Source organism: Lissotriton vulgaris, chromosome 4_1 (assembly GCF_964263255.1).
Source record: "Lissotriton vulgaris chromosome 4_1, aLisVul1.2, whole genome shotgun sequence".
Taxonomy (NCBI): Eukaryota; Metazoa; Chordata; class Amphibia; order Caudata; family Salamandridae; genus Lissotriton; species Lissotriton vulgaris.
Window position 1 is genome coordinate 635,239,454 of NC_141691.1, and position 27,841 is coordinate 635,267,294.

The 27,841-nt window shown below is 44.5% G+C and overlaps 1 protein-coding gene across 1 annotated transcript in view; it reads left to right on the plus strand.

Annotated features, from left to right (window-relative positions):
- Positions 1-27,841, plus strand: part of LOC147722358 (uncharacterized) — a 700,192-nt gene that overhangs the window by 150,403 nt on the left and 521,948 nt on the right. The window contains exons 8-9 of the mRNA XM_086967301.1: positions 3,386-3,500; positions 12,237-12,380. Coding sequence (XP_086823427.1) covers positions 3,386-3,500; positions 12,237-12,380 — 259 coding nt within the window. The remainder of the gene's footprint in view (positions 1-3,385; positions 3,501-12,236; positions 12,381-27,841) is intronic.

The window sequence follows — 27,841 nt, forward strand, 5'->3', positions numbered from 1 at the left end:
TCTCTTCAACCAGGGAGTGGTTTCAACCATCTTGAGACTCAGGACTCAGCCCAAGTCGTAGGAAAAACATTTTTTTTTAAAAAGGGGTAGGGTAAGATTACCCTGACCTCCTAGGCCTGGTGGTGGAGTTTTGCTTTTTAAATTTCGCTGTGAATCTGCGGATCCTTTGCTTGTTTTTTTGAGCCCCCCAGGTGGGCCAGGTCCCAGGGGAAAATTGCTTAGATTATTATGGGATACAGGGGCGCACAAGGCCCCCCTCTCCAGGCTGATTTTGGTCCTGTGGCCCTCATCCCCTAGGGCCTGGAAAGGTTAAAAAGTGGGGAGGGGCAAACAACCCCCCTTCCCTGGCTGATGTTTGCTTCAGGAACTCAATCCCCGGGGTCCGGCTGCAATACCAGAGGGGAGGAGGGCTGCATGGCATTCCTATCAGAGCCATTAATGATACTTGGGACTCCATCCCCCAGGGTCAGCTCTGCTATGTCCCGGGGTGCCACCCCTGGGACATAACAGTTTCCCTGCCCACACTGACACAGGCAAGGCAACCTGTGTTTGCTCATGCTTGGGGGAAGAAATTTCAAAGCTCCCCAAGCAAGAACAAATACAAAGTATGCTACCAGCTGGCAGGAGGATTAACAAAGCTCCGGCCAGCTGGGCATTGACTTCAGACCTGTTTTCCTGTCTGCAGGGATGCGGGGAAAAACCAGATCTGAATATTGCTCCCACCCCAGGGAGCAGCATTTTCAATTGCTCCCTGCGGGCGAGACCAATGCTAGCTCCCAATGAATGTGGGGAGCCGGCTGAGGCAGCAGAAGCTTTGTGGCTGCCCTTGCAGCCCCCAACCAGGATATGGTGGGTGTCCTGGGTGGGCACCCGGCCATCTGTCCTTTGCTGGGTGGGTCCCTGGGGATGCGGAGTGTCTGGGAGGGGGCTGCATGACCTCCTCCCCCTTTAGTATCTGGGTGGGCCGCATGTAAATGGGTCTCCAGGGCCGATATCAGCCCAGGGAGGGCATGCCTCCCTCCCCATTTCAAAAGTGCAAGACTCTGGAGGATGTGGTGCTCGGGTCAAAATCAGCCCAGGGAGGGGGAATGCATGTCCCTCCGCGAGATGGGGTCACCATGGCCAAATTCGGTCCACAGAGGGGAGAAGGCCCCACCCACATAAATATAGTGGTGGGCCTCAGGGGACAGGATCTCCAGGGTTAAAAATGCCATGGGTGTGGCAGCAATGTACTCCCACCCTAAACAAATGAACTGGGGATGGGCTTCCAGGGCCAAAATCAGGTAAGCCCTGGCAGGGGGACAGGTGTCCCTCTCCTTGCCCCACAAAATATATGGCCTGCCCCAGGGGTTGGGGTCCCCGGGGCCAAACACTTCATGGGGAGGGTCCGTGGGGATGGCCCCCCCACCAATATATATAATGCTGGCACATGGAGATGGGATCACCAGGGCCAAAATTGGCCTAGAGGTGGGAGCCTTGTGCCTCTCCCTCCCCCAAAATATGTTGCCAGATCCCGGGCAAAGGGGTCCCCAGGGAAAATAGCAGTCCAAGAAAGGGGCCCGGGGTTGGCTGCCTTTGTGGGGTGGACCACAGCAGTTGCTGTTGGATTCGCATACGTTAATTATATATTACTTTTTTCCGATGTTTTATATAGCGCAAACTTGACCCAAAGGTATCAGAGTGCTTTTTATGAGCACACGTTGCGTTCCATTTTTTTTTTTGGTAGGTACAGGGAGATTAAGTGATTTGCCCAGAATCCCAGGATGTTGAGAGTCGTTGCCGAGACTCTGACCCAGTTCCCCAGGTTTGAGTTTAACCACCTTAGCTGTTAGGCTACATCCTCTCCCAGGATTTTTGTGTAAAAAAAACCCTAAAAATTCACTGAAAAGACTAAAGGTTACAGGGACGTTATAGTTAGGAAATAGCATTAAAAAGCCATAACAATTCAGGGAAAAAACTAAAGGTTACCGGGACGTTATAGTTAGGACATAGCATTAAAACTCCTTAGAAATTCACAAAAAAAAAATCAAAGTTTACTGGGCCATTATAGTTATGTTCAGATTTTACACACACAAAACCATAGATTTTCAGCAGTTATAGTTATCTTATGTACTCTAAGTTGTACCCTAAGGTAACTATAACTTGTACCCCTGCCATGCACAGTTTCTCATTAATAATTTTGCAGCAAATGTTGCAGTGATATTATCAATTATACCATAGAAGAGGTCATGATTTATGGAATATGTAGGGTGTTAGACCTGTCATCCTTAGGGTGGTCTTCCCCCAACTTTTTGCCTGCTTCTTTCCACTTTTTGTTGTATCTTGTTGTTGGTTGTAGGACTCTTATTATTATTATTATTATTATTATTTATTTTTCTAAAGCGCGTAGTCACCCGGAGGTATCCCAGCGCTAACACAAAACCTATCTCCTAAGTACAGTGGGACGGGGAAAGGGAAAAAGAGGAAGGAGGAGGGGGGAACAGCAGAGCAGGGTAAGGGCCAAGAGTGATTCACTGTGGGAAGAGGTGAGTTTTGAGCTGTTTCCTAAAGCGGAGGTATTGAGGTTCGAGGCGCAGTGCTCGGGGGAGTGTGTTCCAGAGTCGTGCAGTCTGGACTGAGAAACGCCTTCCTCCGGATCGGGCTCTCTTGAAATTGGGGGCAACAATTAGGTTTTCTGTGCCAGAGCGGAGGGGTCTTGAGGGTTTGTAGGGTGTGATAAATTTCCTGAGAGCAGGGGGGCCTTGATTTTGTCGAAGTTTGTGGGTCAGGCACAAGGCCTTGAATTTGACCCGCTCTCTAATAGGGAGCCAGTGAAGGAGTTTTAGGGCCGGTTTGGCCGATACTCTGGCGGGGGTATTAGTGAGAATCCGGGCCGCCGTATTCTGAATTCTCTGAAGTTTATTCAGAGTCACCTCTGGGGCACCCAAGTATATCACGCTGCTATAGTCAAGCCTCGAGATTATTAGGCCCTGAATTAGCAACTTTTGGGAATCAGTGGGCAAGAGGGGCAGAACTTTCCTCAGTGATTTTAACAGTCCAAAGCAGTTCCCGGCCACTTTCTTTGCCTGCACAGTGAACGAGAGGTCGGTGTCAAGCCACCTGAGCACTTTACTACTGCTTACCATAGCTAAAGTGCATGTGCTTCTCCCCTAAAACATGGTGACATTGGTATGTACCTGATTGGCATATTCAGTTTACCTTTAAGTCATTTAAGTCATTACATTATTATTACATTTAAGTCATTTAAGTTTACCTTTAAGTCTTTTTCCCTGGTAATAGACTTTTCATTAAAACTCCCGAGGTCAAAGTGGGAGGCGGATAGTTTTATATTGGCAAGCTTCTGTTGAGTGATGCCTTTATTTATTTACCATTTCCTTATGTATAGAAACAACGCTTGCTGCAAAAGAGAGTGTCTTACCACTTTGATAGGATGCAGAAACTCCGCAGGAGAGGGACGTGTGAGAAGCCTGAAGTATCGCCTCCCAAAATCCCAAAACGCAGTAAGTACTGGATCCATGTGTAGAGCCTGGAGGAGTTTTTCATACACATTTACTTCATCCCAGCCAGCGTTGAAGATAAGTGGGAGGCTCTTGATCAAAATTAGGAATTAATTAGAAACCACAAAAGGGCGGTTTGCAAACATTTAAATCCCCAAGCAGCAGCATTTTTCCCTGCATTACAACATGACTGTTCCTCGTATTTCTAGATTGCGTTTCTCAAAACTAAGGAATCAATTATGTTTGATTTAGTCAAAATGTCAGTTGCTGTACACTGTTGCTGTAGCTTAGTGATACTCGAATCTATGCTCTCCTAATGCTCTTGAAAACTATGGCACAAAACGTTTTTTTCTAATCAGAGTGCAATATTTTGTTCAGTTCTGGGATTTCCATTGATCTGTTACGTATGGATGTTCGATGGGGTTTGGTTGTGTATAGTTACAAAAGATTTGTTGTTAGTAGTTTGGTAATGGTTGGGATTGCCAATGTGAAAACTAACAGCCTGATTCATCAAAGACCCGTCTGCGAGTCTATAATAGCGATTCATAAGGAATCGCTATCACAGACTCGCAAAACGGGATTCATGTAGGAATCGCAAAATAAAATGTGATTCCTACATATTCCTTATTTGAGATTAGCAAATTGCTAATCGCAAAGAAGGAATAACTCCCCATTCATTCCTATGGGCCAAAAGGCCCATAGGAATGAATGGGGAGTATTCCTTCTTTGCGATTAGCAATTTGCTAATCGCAAATAAGATAGCGATTTAAAGGGTGCCAGGGGTGTCCAAAGGACACCCTGTAGCACCCCTTACATGCAAATTTAAACAGGTGTTGCACACACACATGTCCAAAGGACATGTGTGTGTGCAACATGCAACTGAGAAAAATGCTTGTAAAAGCATTTTTCTAAGTTTTCGTTATTTACCACGAGGTTTGACCTCGCGGTAAATAGCGGGCCGAAATTGCGAATTCGCTATTTAAAAATGGATGATGAATTGCATTTAAGGAATCTCAAATAGAGATTCCTTAAATGTAATTCCTCGCAAAATAGCGAAATCGCTATTACCGATTTTTGCATTTGGGATGATGAATACCGATTTTTGCATTTGGGATGATGAATCCCAAATGCAAAAATCGCACTCGCAAAGGGCCAGATTCTCAGAATCTGGCCCTTTGCGAGCGCAATTCAGCTTGATGAATCAGGCTGTAAATGAGTTAGATCCTGCTAAATATTTGACAGGGTCTTTATACGTACAAATAGGTCTTGTGATGACTTTGCCTTGAAGATTAGCCTTCACAAAAACCGTACCTCAGATTTCAAAAAACATCACAAGATGTTAGAGAAATCTGTGAGAATGGTAATTTTCATGGAAAGACAAAATTGACTAAGCCTTTTTAAAAAAAATAACACAAATTCTAGTTTTCTAATAGTCATGTTTATATTATGTTTGAATTGCCTATAGGCCTTCCCAGGTATCTTAGAATCGGTATTACCCACAACTTTGATATAGTTAGTGCAAACTTAGGTTAGTTCAACCTTAGCATACCACTTTTGAGCATTTCGGTTTGTATGTCAGTGTCATGCACGCACCTGTTATGTCTCGGAAGTGCCCTGGATCCACGCTGCTATTCACCCTGCTTTCCCCTCGTCACCCTCCGGGTGCCAGGAAGTAACACTAACACCCAAAAAGTAACTAAGAGGAACACAGGGGAACAAAACAAGGGTAGGAGGGGGAGGAAAAGACAGACACTCCACAGTCTTCGTCCACGCTGGGGTATATGGTGTCTTCTGTATGACACTGCAAGAATATATAAGAAACAATCATGAGAAGAAACCCCTCCCTGTGTCTTCCCTGTAATGATATGTACTGTGTGTCTTAATGTACCTTAGGGACAGTGTAATGCCCCACGAATCCAAAGGAATACAAATGAAACGACAGGAACTCTAGAGGAAGCTGGAACGGACTGTGTACGAAATGTCTGTACCTTTAAATCACAACAACACTTATTACATGTCTGTTTTCCCCACATTAACCAAATCAAACTACTTAGCGGAAAGTGCACAAACACTCACCCTGCACACCTTCAAGGTGCGCCTCAATATATACGAATTACCCTCCACAGAGGGGTCTGACAACACACGTTGCTATGTGCATGAAACATAAAAGTAAACCTCCAAATCCTTGAGGCAACAACCCGGAATCAACTTAAAGATACCACCGCACACCGCGGTAAACAGAATTCAAAGGGATAAAGCAAAACAAAGAAACTCTTCCAGAAGCAAGCCGCTACACGGAAGAACGAAGGCACCTACGAGTACTTGCACGCCAACCTTCTCCTAGCTCCTCGGACGCCGAAGTGAACCCGGAACGGGAATGACACACTCTAACTTAACGCGAAGCACTTCCTGTAGGTCGGGGCGGGCTTATCACTCGAATACTACTCAGTAGCGCATGCGTGGTGCTAACGCATGCGCACATGTGTCTCTGACGCTTCTTGCCAATCATGCCAACCAATAATAACCTGTCTGAACAGCGGAACGTACTCTAACCTGCCTTGCCGATCGTACTGCAGGCATGACAGAACACCCCTCCCACAACGCCCCCCACTGGTTTGGGCTTGTGGGGGTACCGCCTATGAAAAGCACGTAGCAATCGGGGCGCATGGACGTGAGACGCTGGTTCCCAAGATCTTTCCTCCACACCAAACCCCTTCCAGTGTATCAAATACTGAAGACGGCTCCTCACTCTCCTGGAGTCCAGAACAGCACCCACTTCATATTCCACATCAGAATCTACCGTCACTGAAAGAGGTGTAAGAGGAAGGCGGGTACCAGGCAATACCTGTTTCAATAATGAGACGTGGAAGACAGGATGTATTTTCATCGAAGGGGGCAGATTCAATTTGATGGCTACTGGATTAATAATTTTGAGTACAGAAAAGGGGCCAATATACTTGGGCTTTAATTTGCAGGTTCCCTTCAATGCCAAGTATTTGGTGGACAACCACACCTTGTCGTTTTGATGGTACACGGGTCCTGTATGTCTATGTGCATCAGCAGACTTCTTATACTCTGTCTTGGCCTTGTCAAGGTTGGTATGTATGTTAGCATGAACCACCTGTAAATGCGCTACCAACTCTTGAACGGCCGGAATGGCACAAGGCCTCAATGGGGGGAAAGGCAGCACCTTAGGATGAAACCCATATGAAGCATAAAAGGGTGTATATAAGGTGGAAAAGTGATGGCTGTTGTTATAGGACAGTTCTGCCAACCAGATCAGTTCATCCCACTCTTTTTGTTCTTGTAACAGTTGACATCGCAAGAATTGCTCAAGACATTGATTGACACGTTCGGTTTGTCCATCGGTCTGTGGATGGTGACTAGACGATAGACGCACTTCGATTTGTAATGTCTTACATAGCTGTTTCCAGAAGTTGGAGATAAACTGGGACCCCCTGTCAGTAACCAAGACAGATGGAAGACCATGGAGACGTGAAATTTGTTGCAGAAACACCCCCGCCAGCCCTGCAGAGGTAGGTAAACCTGGAAGCGGGATGAAGTGAGCTGCCTTGGTGAACATGTCCACTACTACTAATAAAGTAGTATTGCCCCTGTGTGTTCTAGGCAATTCCACAATGAAGTCCATGGATACCGATTGCCAGGGTGCTGTGGGTGTAGGAAGGGGCAATAACAAACCCACCGCCCCTTCATGGGAGGACTTGCTCTGTGCACAGACATGACAAGTTTGCACGAACTGTTGTACGTCTTTAGCCATATGGGACCACCAACAATGTCTTTTGATTAATTCTAAGGTCCGTTTATATCCGGGATGTCCTGCCACCCCATGATTATGACACCATTCCATGACCTGTTGCTGTAATGATGCTGTGGGGATAAACAACCCTCCCTGTATGTACAGGAGATTGTCTGTGACAATGGCCTGGTGTTGCTGTGCTAGGGCTCTAGCAGTAGATTCACTCTGTGCATGCTTAACCTGCGCTAAGAAGTCTTCTTCATTATGCAACACTCCAATTAATCTATTGGGAGCAATAATACAGGGAGGCGTCTCCACTGGCGAGACCGGATCGAACCCCAGACGGGATAAGGCGTCCGCCTTCCCATTCTGCCTCCCTGCTCTGAAATGGATCTTAAAATCGTACTCATTAAAGAACTGAGTCCATCTCAACTGACGCATGGATAGAGCTCTGGCAGATTTAAGGTACTGGAGATTACGATGGTCAGACAAGACAGTGACTGTGTGATTCGTTCCAAGGAGATATTGTCTCCATTCTTCCAATACCTTTTTTATGGCCAAGAGTTCCCTCTCACCAACAGCATAGTTCACCTCCGCAGGTGTCAATTTGTGGGAATAATAAGCCACCGGATGTAATTCACCAGAGGAAGCATCGACCTGAGAAAGTATCCCTCCCACAGCCACTTGGGACGCATCAACCTCAACGATATAGGGACTGGAAGGATCGGGGTGTTTTTTATGGTGATGTCATTCAATGAGCGGTAGTCAATACAACAACGTAAACCCCCCTCCCGTTTAGGAATAAAAAATAAAGCAGAAGAGGCAGGGGATCTGGAGGGTCGTATAAACCCAAGTTCTAACATGTTGTCAAGATACTCTCTCAAGTACAGATTTTCTTTCTCCGTAAGGGAGTACACCCTGCTGGTGGGTATGCGTGCGCCAGGTTGGAGGTCAATTCGGCAATCATACGCCCTGTGAGGTGGTAAGCAGGTTGCCTGTTTCTGATCAAAAACGGTATGAAACCTTTGATACTCCGGGGGTAGTGTGACATCTGGTTGTTCTTCCTGAGTTGCGATCATAAGGGACTCTGACACCACGGGTACAGTTTTTTGTACGGGCGTGGCACAGAGTTTTTCAGACGACGAATGTTTATGAACATTATCAAAAGGAGGTGATTGTTCGTCTTGTATCGGGAATGTAATACTAGTGGTCTTCCAATTTATGTGAGGGTTGTGAAGACGCAACCATGGAAGGCCTAGGACCACAGGGAACTGGGGGGATTCTATCAAATCAAACGTTAAACGTTCTTTATGTGTGGAATTGATACACATTTCTAAGGGGATGCTGGCATGTGTGATGGGCCCAGATCTTAAAGGACTCCCATCTATGGTATACACTTCCTCGGGGGTCTCTTTGAGTTCAGTAGGAATGTTATTGGCAATGGTCCAACTATAGTCCATGAAATTGCCTGAGGCCCCAGAATCAATCATTATCGACTGTGTTATTGACTGTGTCAACCAGGTTAGAATGGCTGTGACAAAAAAATGTCCTTTATTGTTCACCAATGAGGAGACCATTTGAACCAATGGACCCTGCGGTACGGTCTCTATTACCTTAGGGTCTTCTAGTTTTCCGATTTGCGGTAGGATTTAGGTTTGACAGGACATTCACGTACGAAATGTCCTGCTTTTCCGCAATATAAACATAGTCGATTTACTCTCCGCCTTTGTCTTTCTGCCTCACTTAAGGGACCTTTTAGACTCCCTATCTGCATGGGTTCTGGTTCTTCTACCTTAGTATCAGTTTCTGTTTTCTTTTCTTTATGACTGTATCTAGTGTATTCGTATCTTCCTCTATCTCTCCTTCTTTCGCCCAATCTGTGATCTAACTTAACCACAAGATCTATTAACTCAGGACATGTTGAGGAAGGATCAACTACATGAGCCAATTCATCTTTGAGGTCCTCTCGTAACCCTTTATAGAAAAGAGCACTTCTCTTATTCTCAGGCCAATCTGCCTCTACCACTAATCTGTTGAAGGTGGTAATGTAGGTGACCAAATCTTTAGACCCTTGTTTCAGATGTAGAAGCTCCGTATCTGCAGCATGAGTAAAGGTGTGTTTGTCGAACATTTTTCGCAGTGCTTGTCTGAACGCTTCATAATCCAATAACATAGGGTCATCCTTTTCTATTAAAGGGATGGTCCAATTAGCTGCTGACCCTCCAAGATATGACAGTACAAAAGCCACCTTAGCTTGGTCAGTGGGAAAACAGGCAGCTTTACATAAAAAGTGTAACTGACATTGTGTCAGAAAAGCAGCGCATTTGGAAGGTTCCCCGTAGAACCTTTCAGGTGGAGCTAAAGGAATAGACTGGGGGGTGACAACCTGCACTACTGGGGTTGCATTGCTGGTCCCGGCTCTATCTCCGTCGTGAGTGCTCAAAGCAGCCAACCTATCTGAGATGTTTTGGGTTTCCCTCTGGAGATTACCCACCATGCTAGCAACGTCCTGCAGCGTAAGTTCCATGACACCTAGGAGACACTGTACATAAAGGCTTCGCGTTCTGTCATGCACGCACCTGTTATGTCTCGGAAGTGCCCTGGATCCACGCTGCTATTCACCCTGCTTTCCCCTCGTCACCCTCCGGGTGCCAGGAAGTAACACTAACACCCAAAAAGTAACTAAGAGGAACACAGGGGAACAAAACAAGGGTAGGAGGGGGAGGAAAAGACAGACACTCCACAGTCTTCGTCCACGCTGGGGTATATGGTGTCTTCTGTATGACACTGCAAGAATATATAAGAAACAATCATGAGAAGAAACCCCTCCCTGTGTCTTCCCTGTAATGATATGTACTGTGTGTCTTAATGTACCTTAGGGACAGTGTAATGCCCCACGAATCCAAAGGAATACAAATGAAACGACAGGAACTCTAGAGGAAGCTGGAACGGACTGTGTACGAAATGTCTGTACCTTTAAATCACAACAACACTTATTACATGTCTGTTTTCCCCACATTAACCAAATCAAACTACTTAGCGGAAAGTGCACAAACACTCACCCTGCACACCTTCAAGGTGCGCCTCAATATATACGAATTACCCTCCACAGAGGGGTCTGACAACACACGTTGCTATGTGCATGAAACATAAAAGTAAACCTCCAAATCCTTGAGGCAACAACCCGGAATCAACTTAAAGATACCACCGCACACCGCGGTAAACAGAATTCAAAGGGATAAAGCAAAACAAAGAAACTCTTCCAGAAGCAAGCCGCTACACGGAAGAACGAAGGCACCTACGAGTACTTGCACGCCAACCTTCTCCTAGCTCCTCGGACGCCGAAGTGAACCCGGAACGGGAATGACACACTCTAACTGAACGCGAAGCACTTCCTGTAGGTCGGGGCGGGCTTATCACTCGAATACTACTCAGTAGCGCATGCGTGGTGCTAACGCATGCGCACATGTGTCTCTGACGCTTCTTGCCAATCATGCCAACCAATAATAACCTGTCTGAACAGCGGAACGTACTCTAACCTGCCTTGCCGATCGTACTGCAGGCATGACAGTCAGATCGAACTATACTCGTGTGGAAGTCTGTCAAAATAGTCATTGCTGTGGACTTGATTTTTCAAAAAATATGGTTGAGGATAGAAACTTTTCCATTCTCCTCTACTATCTTTATTGGTTTCAGGATCTGCCCAGGAAATCTGTGAAAAAACAGAGATGAAACGGTGTTCAAATGTTGCATGATGCCAACATAAACAAAAAAAGTCAACTGCACCAAAATAAACATTTTCTTATTCTTTGACATCCACGTTCAGGGGCTTGGCAGGTTGCACTTCTTAAAAAAAGGTCTGTAATTATGGCCACCTTTTTATGGAAAATATTTTTTTAACTAAATGTCTGTATTTTTTTAGCAGATAATAGAGGATCATTTATAGTTCAAATCTATTTTATAGTATTTCAGTATTTCAATGCGACATAAGACAAAAGCCAAATGCAGTAAAGTCCATATTTGCGCTGCTGCACTGCATACAATCACAAAAACAACCAAACCATTCCCCTACCAATCCCCCCATCACCAACACCTTTGTGCTCACTCCGATATACTGTGCCTAAGCTTTAAGTGGGTCCCCTCTGCCCACGCCCTGCATGTCTGCCCTATCAGCTCATGTCCTGTCATCGAGTGCCATTAAGCACAACAGACGTAGGTAAGAGGGCCATTTACACACATAGTACCTGCCCTCCAATCCACAGGGGCACAAAAAGCACCAACTCTGCCAGCTCAGTGCCAACCAGCCCGAAATATTTGATTATGACATTTTTAGGAAAGTTCTTCTTCTGACCCAAATCTCCATAATGCTGGTTTGTGCTTCAAAAGCATCAACGCAATGTCAGGATTTTTCTCCTGGTGCGTAGGGGGCATTGATGTTTTTTTACTGCCTAAGACTGCCATGCTCCAGGTTCTCCCACAAAGGTAAACAAAGCTGCCTTGAAAGCCCCGAACAACATAGAGCAGGCCTTTTGTCTTCCGACTCATAGAGCCTCTGCAGCACCTGACCCGAAGGGAAGATTTTTTGCAAAGGCAGAGGCTGATGAGGCTCCATTATAGGCAACTAAGCAGTTTCCCCACCTCTCTATGATGTAGGGAAACTGGCAGTGGATTGGGCATCTTGATGTCCTGAATGCCCTTTTACCGCCCCATCTAAATGGCCCTCATACCGTTTTGGTCAAAAGCTTAAAAATGTGTCAAGGAAAAAATGACACATCATAACAACATGTTAATAGTGTCGCTCTAAAGTAGACAATATTCTGGAATCTTAAAGTGGCTACCGAAATAGTTTGTTTCTGTTTGTCTAAGAAAAGGTGCTCCAGTTTGATGTTAAAAAACGATTAAGTATATTGATTGTTTGCAGGTAATAGTGATATTATTGTTTTTTTCTTAATGTAATGCTCTTTTCTCAAACCTCTCCACAGTTTCTCCTATGAGGCAAACCAAGACAGCTGCCACAATAAAGGCCCCTTTTCCCAAGCCAGCACAAAAGATTCAAAAGATTCAAAGGGTAGCCCAAAGACCAAGACCACCTGTTCTTCCAATAAAGAAAGACTCCCCAGTCCCAGGTAAGTTCCATTCTGTCTTCCCCGACTTGGAGTCTTTCCTGTACATTTGGCAACTTTAGGCAGAAGATCAGTGCGATTTCCAGATCTGACATTAGCTTAATAAGTGATAAAGGGCTGTTAAGCACTTTGAAGTCACTAGGAAAATGAGTCAATCAGTGTGAATAATGATCATAAATTCATATGTTTTCAAAATCACCACAAGTTACCCCTAGTTCTGAACTGAATCATTGCTCTAAAAGTCTAGTACATACATTTTTTCTAATGGCTGATGCTTTTACAATGCCAGTTTTTGGTGCTTCTTGTATCTGAATGAGAGACCCTGAAAGCATTTATATTACAAAAGGTACAGTACAAAGACTACACCATTAACATCCTTTCTGCGTGGCTCTTATGGGTTGATGTTGAATTCTATGGTCAAAGAAAATCCTCCAATTTCTAGAGGAAGAGCTTAATTTGAAGTGAATCCACCTATGGAGCTACATCAACCACAGGGATAGTATGGTAAAGGAAATTCCACCAAAATTGTCGCCTGGATAAACCCTTCCACTAGAAATTCCATAAATCATTTCCCCTAATTTTCCAATTCTAAATCTGGTCCCTAATCTTTTAAATTAGTATTAGGTATAAGTTAAATGTTTGCCTCTGTCACTTTTTTCCACTAACTGGAGACATTTAGAACCTTCGGTGTGTTTCATTTTTTGAAATATATTTTACTTTGCATTGGTTAAATTACATCACTTAGTTCATCTTCCTATTAAATGCTTCAACTTTTAGTTTCTTTTACAGGCACTTGTAGTATCCACTTATTCTACCATTCCCTAGCACTTTTTTGCCCTTGTAAGATGATTTGCTCAACCTACTGGTTCTCATATTTCTACTCCAGTGCTTCACAGCTTCATGTTGTAGTGAGCATTCCATTGTAAATGGTTTAAGCTAAGAACAATTTAAACCTGGAAGTTTTAACTACTTACCTCTGGTACATACACTGCCATTGACTATGAGTGCTTGGCCTGAGGTAAATCTTTTATAGTTTTCCTTATTCACATACTTCGAACATCACTGTAGACTACAGCCATGGCATAGACAAATGATACGGCATATTGTTTGGTTTAATTCACCTTAGAGATATGCATGCCATGTAGGTCTCATATATATCAGCAATGTGCTCTGCACACAGAGCCATTATCACCTTATTCATAGACATCTTCTACAGAACCACCATCAAATAAATGACTAAATAAAGGTAAGTGTTTTCTGATAATATCAACACATTCTGATCTTACAAATAAAACTCAAAATCAACATCTACACTAAGCTACATCTGCCCCTTAATCCGGCCCCAAGTGCATAACCTTTACACTCCAATCCAAATTGGATAACCTTCAATCCCATCCTACCCACTGAACCTACCAACATCATGCACTCAGTCAAAGGTTTCCCATATGAAGACAACATCCTGCTATTGTCTATTGTTAAATCTCTTTGAAGAGATGCCCTTACGTCCCTCCTCAAAATCGTCATTTCCTCCTTCAGCCTGGGAACCTTCCTGGAGGACCTCAAGGCAGACCAGATACTCCGCCTGCTGGAGCAGCTAACCCACTCCCTCACCAATTTCCACCCCATCATCCACCTACTCAACTACAGATCACACAAAAATATTTTCTGCAGGCCTACAAATTTGTCTTCAAACCATGTTGCTGCGCAAAGACATTCACTCTTCAAGGAATTCACAACTCCTTACTAATCAATGACAGAAATGGCCCAGGTTCCATATCCTGCTTGATCACACCTTCTCCTTCGATGCAGGTGACCGTCAAAGAGTGATGCACACCTTGATTAAATACATGTGCTTCTGCAACATAGTCCTTCAATGGTTCATCTCCAACCTTGCCAACCACCAATAACTCATACAGATAGTCACAGAAAGATTCCAAATTGTCCTCATATTCTGCAGAAGTCATGCTTCAAAAACGAATGTCAGCCTTCTAAAATTATGTAAGCGGAGACCCCTGCCTCGTGAATATTAATGAGGAAGGAGTTTTTGATGTTTCCTGGAAATGGGCATTTTAGAGCAGTGATTGATTCATCACTCGCAGTTCAAACTCAAGATGCAGCCACAAGCTAATCGGCCCAATGAGTTGTTTGTAAATTCACTTTAGCTCTAAGATCCATAAATACACTAAAGATCCTCAACTCTTATAAACTTCACAACCAATGACATTCAGCTTTTCAAAATGTGCCTTTATCTAATTTAGAACTGGATGCCAAGCACTAACTGGAGTTCAAACCAACACAGTCAGAGTTCCTCCTATTCATCAACAGCTAGAAAGAATGACAGATGCAGTCTTGGCTACTGATATTAACGTAGATGTGTTTCATGCTTCCGCTGACAGACAATGAAAAACCACTTGGATTCTCCCTCGACACAGACCTTACCTTTAAAGATTACACTACTAAATTCAAGACACCAATGTACCAGGAGGAATCATGAAGGAAGCAGGATGCCATGTTCATGCTGACCACATCCTATGAGCTGAGTGGAACAGATCGAAACCACCCTAGAAAAAGTTGCAATCAAGCTAGATCCTTAACGAACAGCAATGGGTGACGAGTAAACAATTCAAACCGTACACAATGAACAATAACACCGAATAGCTCAAGACATCTTGGTGAACCAAAATAGGAACTGGAGTATGCAGGCTCTTCTACCACCAAAATAGTCGGCACAAGAGAAACCTGCATGAGATGCATAAAGATGAACTATTTGGCAAATATCTACAAGAGAATTGGAAACGGGAGGAACCTAGTTTGATGAATGACAATGCCCTTGTTTCTTTGAATCATCTCGCTAGGAGTGGAATGAAAAACCGAGTCAGTCTGCACTTCAACAGATAGCAGTGATTTTAGTGATGAAGAGAAAATAAAGAGGACAACATATTCCTCATTCCACATGGTAGCAACCTGAAAAACAATCAAAATACCTCAACCAGGGTGCAGATACAGCACGCTTTGACTCAGACACATCAGTCAGTCATTGTAATGGACAGTCGACATTTCAGGTTGGCCAGGCACTGACTGAAGCTGTTCGACACAAAGCGAATAATTTACACATCTGGTGGGCACAAACTCATCCCTTCAGCCGGAAAATTTCCAACACAAATACAAAAAAGGATCGAGAAGCCATAGATTTTTAAGGATTTGTATCACAGTGCCAGTTTTCTACCACTCAAACCTAGCTTCAGATGGTAGTATTTTAATTGTCATACAAATGTAGTTAGTTTGGTTTCCATTCCTGTACAGCATTTCTCAGTTTGCAGTATGCTATATGTGCAGCTGCTTATGGTATTAGATGTAATGTTCATTTGTTTGCAAAAACCTAACAAACATTTGCAATGTCTATCAATCTTGCTTACCTTTGCATACAGGGTATCAATAAGGGGTAGTACCCAGCTAAAGTCACTGGGACCTGGGTTGTCAAAGTGATAAGAGGAAAGGGTCCCAGTAATTAACGAACAAATTGCAAAGCAAAAATAAAAATAAATCAATCAAGAAACAAATAAGTCCACATTGTTTTAATCACAATGTGAAAATATATACCAAATATATATTATATCAAAACGGTAGTACATTAGTGGTTTCACAGTGCCCCAAGAAACAGGGGGGGGGGGGGGGAGTGATCTTGTGAGGATAAAGTGAAGGGACGGAGGAAGAAATTTGCAAGTGACACTTTAATCAGTGTATATATAACATTTCTCCATACTACACAGTGTGTGCAGAGATGGGGACCACATGGTTCAAAGTAGTATTTACACAAAACAGCATACTCCACAAAGTTCAAACAATGAAAACAATAGGGTGTGGAGTTGATAGTACAAATGGTTGTCGACGTTTCGACCCTCTAAAATGCAGGTACAGTTACTGTCCTTGCTGTGGGGTCTTCATCAGGACGAGGGTAGGGACACACCTATTTAAAATAAATTCTTAAATTAACAATGGGGAATATCATCCCTATTTATTCTAGAATGAAAAAGCACATCAATACTATCGAGTAACGGTAGGGGATAAGGTTATTACTACGCCACAGTCTGCGTAAGTTAGTAGACTAGATTAATCATTAGGGCTTCTACATTGAATGATAGTTGAAAAAGCCATAAATGGACAAATAAATTCGCAAAACATTGCGGAAAGACAAGGAGAGCAGCCAAACCGGGGTCGGTGGCAGCGTGTGGACATCTTAATACCCAGTAACACTGGGATAGGTTCGGAATAAAGGCACGGAATGTAAGCAGCGGGTCAACAGATGATCGTATGATTTTTAATTATGTTTTAGGATATTAACTGTAATTGTGCTTTCCGGATTGATCGGGTTTACAAGCTAACTTTATACGTTAGGACTGTGTCACTTCCTCTAGAATAATGACATCTTAGATTAGCCTGTCATCCTAATTATGAGAATTCAAATTAGCCTCGTTTAGACACCCAATAGAAGCCATTTACATACATGTTGTATCCTAGGCTATATCAGCATAATTGCGGGTGACCTGACTGTGTCATTGTACGGACGTTTACCACCATTTATGCACTCGTGCTAGCATTCCAAAGCTCGTGCAGGTTCCACATTGATATCTATGACGATCTCCCCCATTAATTCTGTGTTCCTGCAAGGTATTCATATTGAATAATTCTCTTGAACACGCGGTTCGTTTTTGTTCATAAATACAGTTTTTTGGGTTTAAATTTAATTACACTATAGCACTCTATAGTCAGTGATAGTCTTTCTACCATGCCTATACGGGAGCTAGGCACCACGTGACCCCATCACCATGGTGATATCCTGAAACCCGGAACCGGACTTCGCTCGTGCGATTTCCAGCTCGTTGCGGGATGTGATTGACTCCAGAACCGGTAAGCGGCATTTTGAGGTGTGTGAATGTGTGCTAAATGACTCTCCCTTCATGGGCCGCTTCAACATCATATCCTCCCTTTTACGTTTAGGATAGCTCACAGCATCCTGTCTGACGCGCCCAGACTCCCTCACGATCGAATGCTGATCGCGTTTCTCGTATCCTGAGGTGAGTGCTAATTCGACCCTTGTATCTTAGTGTTGGGATGCGGTTTGCCTTCCACTTTACTAAAATTAGGCCCCCGCTATTTATTTCAATCCTCAGTTTCATTATTACTGACGGTACTTCGGACCACTAATACAGAACTGAATTGGGTCGTCTAGATACCACCTCGTGGTAAGTTTCCCCGTGCTATTATTTATGACTGCTTATTGTCTCTACAATTCAATTTACATCCGAATTACTCCTAAATGTCCCTTGTAATCTAATGTTACTAGTTTCGCCATCATTGACGTCACCTTTGGACCGTGCTGGCAGACTGAACCTGCGTCCTTTCGAATACCACCTAGTGGTAAGTCTGTATTTATTATTAAGATCCGAGGCAGCACTTGGTCTACAACCACGATCATCTGTTGACCCGCTGCTTACATTCCGTGCCTTTATTCCGAACCTATCCCAGTGTTACTGGGTATTAAGATGTCCACACGCTGCCACCGACCCCGGTTTGGCTGCTCTCCTTGTCTTTCCGCAATGTTTTGCGAATTTATTTGTCCATTTATGGCTGTTTCAACTATCATTCAATGTAGAAGCCCTAATGATTAATCTAGTCTACTAACTTACGCAGACTGTGGCGTAGTAATAACCTTATCCCCTACCGTTACTCGATAGTATTGATGTGCTTTTTCATTCTAGAATAAATAGGGATGATATTCCCCATTGTTAATTTAAGAATTTATTTTAAATAGGTGTGTCCCTACCCTCGTCCTGATGAAGACCCCACAGCAAGGACAGTAACTGTACCTGCATTTTAGAGGGTCGAAACGTCGACAACCATTTGTACTATCAACTCCACGCCCTATTGTTTTCATGTTTTGAACTTTGTGGAGTATGCTGTTTTGTGTAAATACTACTTTGAACCATGTGGTCCCCATCTCTGCACACACTGTGTAGTATGGAGAAATGTTATATATAAACTGATTAAAGTGTCACTTGCAAATTTCTTCCTCCGTCCCTTCACTTTATCCTCACAAGATCACTCCCCCCCCCCCTGTTTCTTGGGGCACTGTGAAACCACTAATGTACTACCGTTTTGATATAATATATATTTGGTATATATTTTCACATTGTGATTAAAACAATGTGGACTTATTTGTTTCTTGATTGATTTATTTTTATTTTTGCTTTGCAATTTGTTCGTTAATTACTGGGACCCTTTCCTTACCTTTGCATACAAGCGAGACTGATTGTCATTGTCAATGCTTGTATGTAATAATCTGTCAAGAGCTCTATCACATTTTCTGCAGTTTTTGTGGTAGCCTTGAAAGCCTGCAAACTGGTGTTGTTAAACAACCCCCATACTCTTTCTGTTCCCCCTTGGGGAGCAGATGGGGTTGTTTAACCTTGATCTGCCCCCTGGATAATATAGTCTTTATGCTCCTCTTGGGCGGCAGATGGGAGTTTGTCTTCAATTTGCATCTGGGGGACAGAGATATTTTATTGCCCCTTTTGGGGTGTTGACATGGCCCAATACCTGGAACAGATGCGCCCACCTTTTTGGTTTGCCTAATTGTAAATTCCCTAGTGGCTAGTGGGCTTTCTATCACCCCCAGTACAGATGAGGGACAACCTCACAAACCCCTGTCTGCCCCCAAGAACACCAAAAGACTCTATTGCTCATTTGGGGTGTGGGTATGACCTGATGCCAGGGTGCCCCCCATCCTTTTGTTTGTTTTAGTTCTATTTAAACTTCCTGGTGTCTAGTGGGTTTAAAAGAACACTCCGAGTGGCTAAAAATATTCAACCTGCTTAAGGGCAATAGCCAGTCCAAATTTTGGACCTACATGAACAAACTCTGTTCCACGAACAAGATGAGAGGAAACGCGGTTTGCAAAGAAGACTGGGCCCTGCACGTGTCCCAACTATATCGCAGTGATACCTCGGACCCAGTGGTGATTGGACTAAGAGATCGTGTTGAATCCACTCAAACAGAAACTCATGAGTTGATCACTGCAGCCGAGGTCTCCAAGCATCTGCGAAATATGAAAAACAACGGTGCTCCAGGGCCCAACGGTCTTCCGGCTGGGGTATTTAAATGTGCCCTGGAAGAGTGGGCGGCCCTCTTGACTCCTCTATACAACAACGTGTTCAGGACTTGCCAGCTACCAGACTCATGGTTAGGCTCGATTCTATGCCCCATATTCAAGAAAGGAGATGCTCCCGGCTAATTACTGACTCATCGCACTGTTAGATCTTGAGGCAAAGGCATACGCAGGATATCTTCTTAGGGTGCTTGAAAAATGGGTTGCTGACAATAACATAATACCATACTACCAAACGGGGTTTCGGGCATCGGCCTCCACAATAGACAATATCACCACTCTAGCCATCCTGAGTCAACAAGCAGCCCAAAAAAACATCTTCCACTTTACTGCTGCTTTGTTGACTACAGCGCGGCTTTTGACAAAGTGTCTCGGAACACCTTGTGGAGTAATTTGAATAAGTGGGGGATCCTGCAGAGCCTCCTAAGAGCACTCATCTCACTGCACAAGAACACATGGGTGCAAATCAAAACCGGCCCAAAGACAGTCTCTTTAAGAATTAGTGTCGCTGACGGGCTAAAGCAAGGCTGCGTTCTCGCCCCTCTCTTATTCAATCTTTATACAGCCGATCTTGGAACATTTTTAGAGAGCAGCAATCTCCTTCCGCCAAAAATCAGTCCTGGTAAAAAGTCCCTGCATATATTACAATATACGGATGACATTGTAATAATGGACCAAGCCAAATCGGGTCTCCAACGAGCGTTAAGTACGCTCCATATATACAACATCGCTAATGCCTTGAAAATCAATCAGGCAAAAACCAAGGTACTGATATTTGGCAGATGTAAGAACAAGAAATGCTTAAGGTGGAACATCGGGCCTGCCAGGATCAACACAACCGTAAAATATAATTATTTTGGAATCTGGTTCAACGAGACGTCTAGACCTACAGTTCATCTAGCTGCCTTGCAAAAGAGAGCAGGAGCAATCACATACTCCCTGACTCGGCTGAACCTGTCCCTGTGCAGTCCCTCTGCAGAAGCCATTTTGAAGGTGATCAAAGCTACTCTACTTCCTGCCTTAACCTATGGGCATCAGGCCTTTCCCAGGTCATGCTCTGCTAGTCTTGATCTCGGCCAAATCTCCACCTATAAAAATAATTTCCACCTCCCAAGTTCCATTCAGCGAGCAAGACTACGTTTGGAGCTGGGCCTACAAAGACAATCAATTTACTGTGAGGCCGATACCCTGAAATATTTCATACGGTTATTAAAAGCCGGTGACAACACTTTAAAATCCCACCTAAAAGAAACCTTTTCCAGTCCTGGCAACCCTTGGAACACTCAGATTGCAAATGCCATAAGAGTGCTAGGGATGGACAACGCATCCCTCTTATTAGATTCCATTCTATACTCAGCCTGGAAAAATACCATCAATAGACAGGTCAAATTAATTTACCATCGCATGGATTTGCACTCCTTAAAACATCTTTCAATTTGCTCCCACTGAACTCTTCGTATCTTCCCGGGAAACCGCAAGCCTATTTCCAGGAAAACTTAAATACAGTGGCACGGAAGAACATGATGTTCATGCGACTTCTTGACTTGCGTTCAACGGCTTTCAACAGATGGGCTCCAACAAGGGAGGGGGGGTTTGCAGACTGTTCAATTACCACTCTGAGTCATGGCTGCATCTCCTGTGTTGTTGCCCGGCCCTAGCTGTCCCAGGAAAGTCTCTCTTAAAACCCTTGTATTTAAGATGGGGCTTGTTTCGCATCCACTGACATCCAAGTGCTTGCATGGTCGGGAAAATTTGTGAGACTCTTGGACAATCTTCTGTCACCTTCTTCGGCCCCCGCTCTCCCACGTCCTCCCCCTCAAAAACTCATCACAGACTTTTTTCCCCCGTGGTATAGCACTTTTCGTTTTTATTATCTTTAATTTTGGTTTTGCGTAGCAAAATGTTTATATCGGCTACTACAAGACTGTTTTTCTTAGAAGCACAACGGCCACTAAGCTCAGTGAGCAGTTTCTCAGCTTTGTGTTTCTGTTTTCTTCCTTTTATCCTAAACATGACAAATGTGTTATTGCTGATTTTTTATATATGTGCTAATGCTGTTTTTATAGCAATGGTTTTAAGTAACTGCGCTAAACTAATAAAAAAAAAAACTAGTGGGTTGTCTGCCCCCATGTGGGCCTTCTCTGTAGGGGAGAGAGCAGCAGGAAAGTTGTATTGCCTCTTTCAAGATGGCAGTATGGTCCAATATAAAGGTAGAACGCCCACACCCACTTTAATTTTACCCCACTATTAAATCCCAGGTGTCTAGTACCAACATGCGAATATAAAAGAGAGAGACCCCACTACACAAAGCGACATGGTTCCAAATATGATTCAATTATCAAAAGTAAATTATCTTGGATAAGACCATGCATTCATATATTCTTATCCAACAACTCCTTAAAGATCATAAATTCCTCTATACCAGTCTTTAAAGGGACCAACACGACAATTAGTAATTGTCACATGTATCAACATTTGATATTAGTCATATCAAAAAGGGACTGAAGCCAAGTGAAATTAACCAATCCACCTTAAATATCAGAAATCTTTACATGTCTTATTTATTTTCTAGTAGATTGATTAATTCTTTTAAATTGCCATGGCGGCCATCTTAGTATGTTATTAGTAATTGCTGTTGTAACAGCAAGATTGCTTCCAAAAACAGGGGTTTGAACCACTCTAACAAGAAAGCATGGGGAAGCCACAATACAGTCATCCCACAAGTCCCTGTATTCCACTCTACTATCTATTGCCTCGTGCAGTTTCCATTTGAAATACAAAGGACTGATCTCTAAGTCAAGTAAATCTATAAATACCAACTGGCAATCAGAACAGCAGCTAGCAAACTGGCAGTTAATACTCTGAACTGATTTCCACTAAATTATTACTAGTAAACCTGCACCAATTATTATTAAAATGCAGATTCCTTGAATCCCATTAAGTGTTACTTGTTTTCAAATCTCCGCTTTAATTTTGTCAAAATGGATGTAAAACTGTAAATGCGGAAAGTCTGTCTGGATTTAGAAAGAATAATACATGCAAACTAAATGTAGACAAATTAGTATTAGAAGGTACTTTATTAAAAGCCTGTTCTAATATGTCGATTAATTATCTTGACACTAGTTGGTGGTAATGGGATTTGTCAGTGTCAACTAATGTTTCAGCACAGTGTACTTTTATATGTAGGTAGTACCTGCTGCTTGTTTTGCCCAAGCTACAAAGGTTAATATCTTCCATTTTCTTCCAGCTGTGTGCTACTACAGTTTTAAGGGCTTTTCTAAAGTGTTTGCTTGTTTAGGAGGCTGGCAGTGGAGAGGGGGGGGGGGATTCAATGGTGGGTAATAGCAGTTTTGGGGACCTTTCTGGATAAAATGAAGGTTTCTTAGTTGAAAGGGTGGTCCCTTGCCTAATGTATTTACAGCAGTGGTGGTGTGAAAAAGGAGGGGTTTAGTGGAACTGAGCTAAGGGTGGAGGCTTTAGGTTTCAGAGGTAGAACAGTGCAATGCCAGTGAAGCAGAGGAACTTGAATTTAACCTTAGCTGTGATGGAAGCCACTGCGGTTAATGCAATGCTGGCTAATTGATAGTCAGGAACATCTCTTTTTATGACGTCATGGTGCTCACTGTTCACATATAATGGCTGGTAGAAGATCACAGAACAATGTAAACAACCCTTTTTTGGAGGTCAGTAGGATGTACCCCACATTACCTTTGGAGAAGACACTTATCTTATTGCACATATAAGGACACCAAGAAAGAACATGCACTAGGGAGTGTAACATGTTACTAAGGCCTTAAGAGAGGAACTCCCATTGTGGTGCAAGTTTCATTCTGCTTTTTACTGTCCATTCCAAGAGGGTGGCAGCCAAGACCACCGAAACATCATCGCATGTGATGGAAAGTAAAGGACTCTGGATCATTCCCCAAGAAGCTAGATTAAATCTGTTTGGCATCTATTCCTTGTCATACTTCATTCTGCTTCATGACCAAGCACATACACACATTTGCATTGACATGTTTGCGGTGAACCAATAAGAGGAGTGTCCTCCAACCACACATATAAAACTGCACAAGTTGTTAGCGTCAGCCTGGGTCAGAATTTTGTCTGGCATTGCAACAAGAATGTTTTCTTTGCGTTTCTGCAGGTGAAGTCTGCATCTGATAGTTCCCAGGCATGGTCAGTATTAAGGACTTTATTATGATCGAATAACCAACCCTTTGCATTCATGTGTATAGTGTATGTATATATAAAAAGGTTTTTAAGGATTTAATGATACACCAGAACATTAAATTCATCACTGCCACCACTGTCACTGCTAGTCACGAAAGACTTGCTTCTCTTATTCCAGTATTACTTTATAAGAAAAAGATAATATATAACAACATAAAAAGCTAAAACAGTTGAGTGCTTTTCTTTCAGACATGTATTGACATTTGTTTTAACATTTATACTTCTACCTTGTTCTTTTGACGCTCATGGCAATCCTTAAATTACTCTAATAAATCACCATTCAGTGACTACAGTGAAGAAGGAAAAATCTCCATTGATTCCAGTTTTCCCGAAACCCTCGCCTACACGACCCCCCAAGCCCAGCGAACAGAAGGTAAGAAAGTGATTTGCTCTATAACCTTATATCCACAGACACCTTCAGTGTAGTGACCTTACATTGAACATAGTTTAGAAAGTTTACAATAAAGTACCATGTGGAAACAGCAGAATCTCATTCAACAAGCGGAAGATGAGCCTATTTTCTGGATGTACTGATGCTATCTCCAGACAGAGTACATTTATTATGTGACTAATAGGATATGAGTGTTGAATAACTTACTTTGACATTTCTTTCCCTAAGTCATTAGGATAGATTCTTCAAAGTAATTTTTAAAAGTATGCAATCCCCCGCCTGTTTTGTGCTGGTGTTTGGACACACATGAGCTGCATGTAAATTGTCATCTAAAGGAAGATCCCTACCATCACCCTACCTTACATGAAAAGTCATGGCCACATCAAGAATTTACCTTTCAATCAACTGTCTCTCCAAGAGCCCATTATATTTTCCCATTTCCTGGGGCATCCTTGACCCTCATATTTTGATTTCTCCATGATCATGCACCATCCCACCCCCCCTCCACATCTGGTGAGACATTGCTACTCTTCTTAATTGAACTCAGAATCAGAACCAGATTCTAGCTACATGGTTTATGGTTCTTCCCAGGTTCTCCAATGAGCATTAAGAGGATTCTATCCATCTCAAATCTTAAGAACTATAGTGCATTCTGATGGGCTGAGCTAGCCAGCATCCAGGATGGCTGCTTAAGCGGAGAGCTCCCTCGTCGGAAGTCCATCCTTCAATTATCCTGGTTGCTGCACTACTGTACGCCATTCAAGCACAGAGGCTCGTTGTTGCGGAGAGGCTGCGGGCATGATCCAACACGATCCCAGGCCGTGAGTCGGCAAGGGGAGAGCTGTACCGCTACAGAGGCCTGCGGCGCCCGTGCGCCGGCGAACCCTGTCCTCAATTTTGGAGTGTGCCGCGGAGGGCATTGGCAGACTACCTGGCGGGGGACGGCAATTTGGAGCCGGAGCCGACAGCGGTGGTGCGCCTTCCCCCCACTCTGGCCGCAGCAGCGTCTGATTGGGGGGTCGGAATTTCCGGCCCTTCTCCCTCACGTAGACTTACTGCCCAAGTATCGGAGACCAGACGCGGAGGGGGTGAGTCACGCGCTCGGGGGCTGGACGGTGCCGAGGTGCACTGCGCCTCAGGCGGACTGTGGAGCTGATGCTGCGGCCCAAAACTGGAAAAGGGAAGTGCTTGGGCGGTTATTGATCCTGGAGGTCGGGCTCCCTTATTGAAGCTACGAGAGAGCCCCATCCACATGCTCAGGACCAGACGGCGCGGGTGCAAAATGGCCTGCCCCCCTGGCCGCCATTGATTACGGCAGTGCTGGTGTGACGGCAGGCACAGACGACCACCACCATTTTGATTGACAACATTCAGGCAAGAGGCGGCCACGGTGAAGGTCCCGACTTGACGGAGCCCCGCAATATTGTTCCCTGCTCTGGTGGGAGCTGTGAAGGGCTTGAGGGCGGGGGGTTTCTGGTCAACCCCCATCACTCATCTGAGAAAGCGAGCATCGACCGACAATGAAGAGCCCCCTGAGACTGCGCTGCCCACATTCTTGCTGAGATCTCTCTGGGGTGAGGAATTGAAGGGGCGTGCAGTTTTTAACCGCATCAGAACTTTGTTTAGCCCCAGTTGGTACAGAACCCCACATAAGAGTACAGGAAGGATTGGGGCTGGATTTGCCGGAGTGGGCCCCTGACTCCTGGACGGTCCCCGCCCTGATAGCAGCTCCATAACCTGCCTGATTGTATTGCGCCTGACAACCGCTCACCCTTTCTCGCAAGGGCCGCGGCGCTGCGTCCATCCCTCACATGACTATGGGGCGTGCGGACAGATCACATCCCAAGCTGTCCTTTGAACAGAAGGGCCCCAAAACTAACGACGGTGCAGCGGGGACAGATGTGGGGGAACGCGAGCCGATAGAGGACAATTGACAACAAGATATTCGTGGATTGCTCCTTGCCATGGAAAAGAGTCTGCAGGGGGTATTGCCTCGCTAGGCACAAAGATGGACGCCCTATCGTATCGCATGGATCGCATGGCGGAACGTTTGGATAAACAGCTGAAGAGGATGGATATGGCGTAGCGACGCATCACCGAAGTGGAAGAGGCGCAAACTTCCTTGGACTCGGACAATAAACAGATATCCAGAGCCATGCAGTCCCTCATGGACAAGACAGAGGATTTGGAAGCCCGCTCTCGGCGGAGCAATCTGAGAATCACGGGCCTGCCAGAATCCACACAGACGGGTAATATGGAGGTCTTTGTGGAGAAGCTCCTGAAGACACTTTTTGGGGACTCTGCATTCTCCACTGTTTGTTGTGGAGAGAGCTCACCGCTCTTTAGGCCCCAGACCCAAACCAGGAGCCCCGCCGCGGACCATTATATCCAAATTGCTTAATTACAGGGACCGCAATACGGCGCTCCGATTGGCGCATGACAAACAGCTGCTGCAATTTGAGGGCTCTACTCTATCTATGTTCCCAGACTTTACCGTTAGGGTACAGGAAGCAAGGTGCCAATTTGCACCGATGAAGAGACAGTTGCGCGAAATGGGGACAGACTACGCAATGTTATACCATGCAAAGCTAAGGATCAACCGGCAGGGGAAATCCTTCATTTTCACAGATCCTAAAGCTTTGCAAAAGGCAATGAAGGACTGGCGCAAGGAGAGCAGATCTTACTAGGACGAGCTTCGGCAGAGGCAGGAAGCGCACTGGAAGAACAGGATTGAAGACCCGGCGCACAGATAAGTTTGGATCCTTGTGACTCTGGGACATGTAGCCTGGCGCAGGAGGGAAGGGAGGGGATGATGCTCTGGGGATGATATTCTTCATGCTGGCGCTCCGGGAGAGGCAGTATCCAGCCCTGTTGCAATTGCTCCAAGCACGACCTATGGGATAGACTGGTGTTTTGTTTTTTTTGGGACAACAATATACTTGTTGGGGTCTACTGTTAGAAACTCCGACCACGGGGTGGATATTCTTGCTGGGAGTACCGTGTCTGGAAGTGCATCTTAGTTTTCCATACTAGCTGTGAGCGGCTGTGATTGATAGAAGCAAGGTTGAGATCGTGCACACAACAGTTGAACACGAAGATGAGGGAGGGAAAGGGCAGCATTAAAAACTCGGCCTGTACTATACTTGACTACTGTTGGCTACCTTTGCCCACTTGTGAAGTACACAACTTCAGTCCTACGGGACTCGATTTTTGATGTGTTTGGAATTGTTATGTTAGGGAGGATGAGAGGGAAGGGAGGGGGGGCAGAGACTGGATCGCTGCCTAGTTGGGGATGGGCAGGCGTGGGTGGGTGCGGGTGGAGGGGGAGGCCGGAGTGCGTATTTCTGGTGGGGATGCGAGGTGGGATGTTTGGTTTTTGAGGTTGTTGTTTTCAAGAGATCACACACGGCAGGATCAGGATACTTTGATGTGCAGATACTACAGATCACACTACCGAAACATGTCGGCACGCTATGACGACTGAACAGACTAGATCGGAGGGCACCATTGACACGTTAACATTAATGACTTGGAATGTACGAGGTCTTAATGACCATAGGAAGGTCCGGAAGGTCCTCGAATACTTTGCTAGATACGGGGTGGATATAGCCCTACTGCAAGAGACGCACCTCCACAAGGATAGTCACATACTCCGCTATAGAGGCCTCTTGGGCAACG